Source organism: Penaeus japonicus, unplaced genomic scaffold, assembly GCF_977035675.1.
Source record: "Penaeus japonicus unplaced genomic scaffold, GWHDUDI00000001_assembly GWHDUDI00000019, whole genome shotgun sequence".
NCBI classification, from domain to species: Eukaryota; Metazoa; Arthropoda; class Malacostraca; order Decapoda; family Penaeidae; genus Penaeus; species Penaeus japonicus.
In genome coordinates, this window is record NW_028234421.1 from 30,657,621 (window position 1) to 30,662,620 (window position 5,000).

General features: G+C 56.7%; 2 protein-coding genes across 3 annotated transcripts in view; both read right to left on the reverse strand.

Moving 5' to 3' along the window:
* The window catches only part of LOC122245630 (uncharacterized), a 25,823-nt gene that overhangs the window by 15,052 nt on the left and 5,771 nt on the right, over positions 1 to 5,000 (reverse strand). The gene's annotated exons all lie outside the window — the stretch shown is intronic.
* LOC147469804 (uncharacterized) overlaps positions 4,204 to 5,000 on the reverse strand; it is a 1,593-nt gene continuing 796 nt past the window's right edge. The window contains exon 1 of the mRNA XM_086547694.1: positions 4,204 to 5,000. This exon is cut by the window's right edge and continues 796 nt beyond it. Within this exon, the coding sequence (XP_086403820.1) occupies positions 4,204 to 5,000 (797 nt within the window).

Below are 5,000 nucleotides of genomic sequence, written 5' to 3' on the forward strand. Positions count from 1 at the left end.
AAAACATCTATCCTTTATTTCCACTAGTTCTTTACCCGTACACTTTCTATAGGCACCATACAGGGGGGTAAGCAGCACATCACACTGCACAATACAGCTATAATAACAGGGCAACAAAGTATATCAGGTCACAAGGGGCACACGCGAGGTCTTCCCAGGGGCAGCAGCTAACTGCGTCTCTCCTGGCCTCGTTCCTTCCGCGCCGCTTGCCCAGACATTACGTCATGTTTGTCCAGCTTACATCAGTTTACTAGTAACACATGTTTCGCACAGAGACAAAAACCCACTGGCGTAGCACTATCCCCCCCTATCAAGCAGACGACCCGTCTGCTCTGACATACCTAAACATGAAATAAACAACAGGAAACATAAAGAAAATCATTCCTCAAAAACAAATAAAATTCTTTCAAAACAAAAGAAAACGTAATGGTAATTAGTTCTCAGAAACAACATTAAAATCTTTCATCCAGCCCGGCTTTCTTCGCTCTCGCCGGGGTCGCTCTGGTGGAGGTGTGGGCGGCGGCAAATTGGCAGTGGCACTCAGAGGAGTATCTCCTGCCCCAATACCTGGCTCATGGTCACCATTGACGTCTGTTACATCGCCCTCACCGTCCAAATGCTCGTCCTCATCTGGGTCAGCGTCCGCCACGTCCTCATCGCCGCTACTGGGGTTTACGTCATCTTTTTCACCATGGCCCCAGGAGTAACTTCCTGGCCCATGGTAACGCCACAGCCGGTCCACGTGGACAACAGACGGTTGCTTTCGCCCTCTGCGAATTCGATAGGTGACATCAGAGAGGGCCGCTACCACCGTGTACGGTCCATCCCAGGGGCTCTGTAGCTTCGGCGAGAGCCCTCGCTTCCGACGCGGGTTATGCAACCACACTCTGTCACCTACATTGTACCTCGCTTCCCTCATGCGCCGGTCGTAAGTCTCCTTCATGGCTTGGCCGGCTACCTTGAGCTTGCCACGCACTCGTCGGTGCACCTCCGCCAGGTTCTCCTGCAGTGCCGCTGCATAGCTGGAGGTGACAGTTGGCAAGTTCACATCGGGTGGCCGCCCTGTGGCCAAATCCACTGGTAGCCTGAGCTCACGGCCAAACATGAGTCGAGCAGGTGTGAAGTCTGTTACCTCGTGCACAGCAGACCGGTAGGCCATGAGCATGGCGGGCAGCTTGACGTCCCAGTCTTCCTGAGTTTCCTTGCAATATTTGGCTAACTGTTGAGCAAGGGTCCGGTTAAACCGCTCCACCATACCATCGGACTGTGGATGGAGAGGTGTCGTCCGTGTCTTGCGCACTCCTAACAGCTCACAACACTCACGGAACACTCGTGACTCAAACTCACGCCCTTGGTCAGAGTGCAGTTCAGAAGGCACACCAAAACGGGTAATGAATTCATTCACTAACACGCCAGCCACGGTCTCGGCCTCGTGGTTGGGTAGTGCATATGCCTCAGGCCACTTTGAGAAATAGTCCATTACCACACAGATGTATCGGTTCCCCTGTGGCGTGAGAGGCAGCGGACCAGCAATGTCCACTGCCACCCGTTCCATGGGTGCTCCCACACAGTACACCTGTAATGGGGCCCGGTTCTTTCTAGCGGGGCCCTTCTTTGCACTGCACACGTCACACGCTCTACACCACTCAGACACGTCACTTCTCATGCCCACCCAGTAGAAGCGTTGACGGAGACGGCTCAGGGTCTTTTTCTCACCCAAGTGGCCACTGGTAACTCCGGCATGCAATTCCCTCAGTAACTCAGCACGCATGGCCCTAGGTACTACAACTACCCATGTGTCACTGTCCACTTCACTCAACGGCACCCAGCGCTTTACTAACACACCGCTTTGATCCACCCGTAATGTTTCCCACTGGTCCACTAGACACTTGGTGGTGGGGCTCTCCGCAGCCACAGCCTCCCAACTGGGGCGTCCACTGAGAGCCTCAAGCCACCGGACAATGGGAGCAAGGTCAGAGTCCTCACGTTGTGCCTTACGCCACTCATCATCCCCTTTAGTGGCGCATCCCAGCACCTGTAGACGGAGACACACAGGATCAGAGTCCTTCTGGACACAATGTGAGCAACTAGCCTCACACGGGCGTCGACTCAGGCTGTCAGCATTGCAATGGACACGACCCGGGCGGTGGACGATGTGGTAGTTGTACTGCTCAAGGCGCCCTAACCACCTTGCGAGCTGACCCTCTGCTACCTTCAGCGACTTCAACCACTGTAGAGCAGCATGGTCGGTCCGGATGGTGAACTCGGCACCATAGAGATACGGGTGAAAGTGCTCAAGACTCTTCACGACTGCCAACAACTCTTTCCTTGTCACACAATAGTTGCGTTCAGGCCTGCTGAACTTGGCACTGTAGTAGGCCACGACATACTCCTTCCCGTCTTTCATCTGTGACAAAACTGCCCCGATGCCCTCCGCACTGGCGTCGGTGTCCAACAGGTAAGGGAGCTTCGGGTCCGGATAGGGCAAGACCGGTGCTTCCACCAGGGCCTTCTTCAGGTTGTCAAATGCGGACTGACACGCCTCGTCCCACTGGAAGCACTCCCCTTTTCGTGTAAGTCGGTGGAGAGGAGCCGCTACGCTGGCGAAGTCCGGTACAAAGCGGCGGTAGTATGTGCACAGGCCCAGGTAACTCCTGACTTCTGCCACATTGGTGGGAACCGGCCACTTCTCCACCACTGCCACCTTCTGTGGGTCGGTGCGCACACCATCTTGACTGACGACATGCCCCAGAAATGGCACCTCATGCTGGAACATCGAGCATTTCTTGGGGCTGAGTTTGAGGTTGGCCTTCCTCAACCGCTGTAGTACCTCCTCCAGCCGCTCCAGCTCCTCCTCGAAGGTGCTCCCGAAGACGATGACGTCATCAATGTAGACAAGCGCCGTCTTCCACTGCAGGCCATCCAATACCCTCTCCATCAGACGCTCGAAACAACCAGGGGCATTGCAGAGACCAAAGGGCATGACGTTGAATTGCCACAGGCCCTGCCCGAAGGAAAAGGCAGTCTTTGGCTTGTCCTCTTCCGCCATCTCCACCTGATGATAACCCGACTTCAGGTCGAGTGTGGAGAACCACTTGGCCCCCACCAATGCATCGAGTGTGTCATCAATTCTCGGCAAGGGGTATGAGTCCTTGACAGTCATGTCATTCAGCGCCCGGTAGTCCACACAGAAGCGTTGTGTTCCGTCCTTTTTCTTCACCAGGACTACCGCTGATGACCATGGACTGTCTGACCGTTCAATCACCCCCTGCGCCGCCAGCTCATTGACAGTGCGCTGCATCTCTTCTCGCCTGGCTGGTGCAATACGTCGGGGAGGGCTCTTGATGGGCAATCTACTTCCGGTGTTAATGCGGTGCTTCACCAATCCTGTGCGGCCCAGGTCCAAGTCACCCCTGCTAAACACATCTGCATACTGAGCCAGGGTGTGGCGCATCTTCTCTGTCTGTGCCTCCGTCAGGTTAGCGGCGCTCCGGTGCGCCAAATCCTCGAGGAAGTCAGGCAACGGCCTTACACTAACCAACTCCTCGCTCTCCAACGACTCTTCTGCACGCTCCACTTCCTCACAAGTGCCCAGCTTTGCACCAGCTGGCATCTTCTGGGCCTTATCAGAGAAGTTAGCCACCAGCACTGTAACTAACCCCTCACCCGCTCCAACGAGGCTCCGCCCAACTGCTACACCATCAGCCAGCTGCAGGTTTTGGATGGGCTCCACTAGGCCCTCTACTCCACGCATCACTCTTGACAGTCGACACTGGATCCTAGACTCTGTCCTGGGGGCAAGGTGCAGTCGCTCAGCCGTAACTACCTCTGCACAGCCAACCTCTGGAAGCAAGGGCACATCTTCACCGTGCACCCTCACCAGCTTCCGTCCAAGGTCGACACACGCCTTACTCTGCGTTAGGTAGTAAAGGCCCAGCAGGCAGGGCTCGTCCAGATCAGCGACATACACCGGCAGTCGTTGCACCGCGCTGCCTACGCCGATACGAGCCTCCACTGGCCCCTTGAGCTGCACACAATGCCCCGTGACACCACACAGTCTCTGTGGTGCGTCTGGAAGTCGCGTTGTGGCCAACATATCAGGCCGCACTAGAGTCTTCTCAGCCCCAGTGTCCACTGTCAGGCGGCATGGCTTCCCATCTACTGAGCCCTCCACCTGCATCGTGCTGGATGTTCGACGGCAGCTTACACAAGTCGGGGCCCGGGGACCGAGGACGGCTGGGTTTCGGCCCCCTTCTCCAGCCTGTCCGAGTTTTCCGCCTGTACCACTTCCTTAGCCTTGGGGCAGGCACTCGGGTTGTGACCAGACCTGCCACAGTCCTTGCAGTACTGCCGGAAGGCATCAGAATCCGTCCGGTTGAGAGGACGTGTTCTCCGCTCCCTCCGACACCGACTACGTCTGTGCCCTTTCTCACCGCAGCCCCAACACAAGCCTTGGAAAGTACCCGGGCTCACCTTCCTCAACGCTACCTTCTCTACTTTAGCCTTCCGGCCCTGGAAGTCACGGCGGGGCTGAGCAGCTGGCCCTAGGCCACTGCTTGCCTTCAGGAAGGCCTCGAACTCCAAGGCCCTCGCCAGCGCCACCTGCAGGTCCTCCGGGTGTGCCTGCTTGACGTAGATTTGCAGCTGCTGGTCCTGCAAAGCGTCGACAAAGAAATCGCGGGCCAGTACCACGATCATCTCTTCTGCAGCCGTAGGGTACGACCTCCTTACCAGCGCCTCCACGTCCTGCGCCAGCTGGGATAGGGTCTCTCCACGCTCACGAGTCCGCTTTTTCAAGCGGGCCCGATATACCTCGGCCTGGTGTTGATGGCCGAAACGGCGTTTTAAAGCCTCCGCCACGCTGGTATAAGAGGCGTGTTGGGGCGGCGGCAGATGGCTCAACACTTCCACCGCGGGGCCCCGCAGCGCTGTTACCAGCTGCAGTGCCTTTTCTTCTTGGCTCCAGCCCTGGGCAGATGCCAGCATTTCAAATTGGGCGA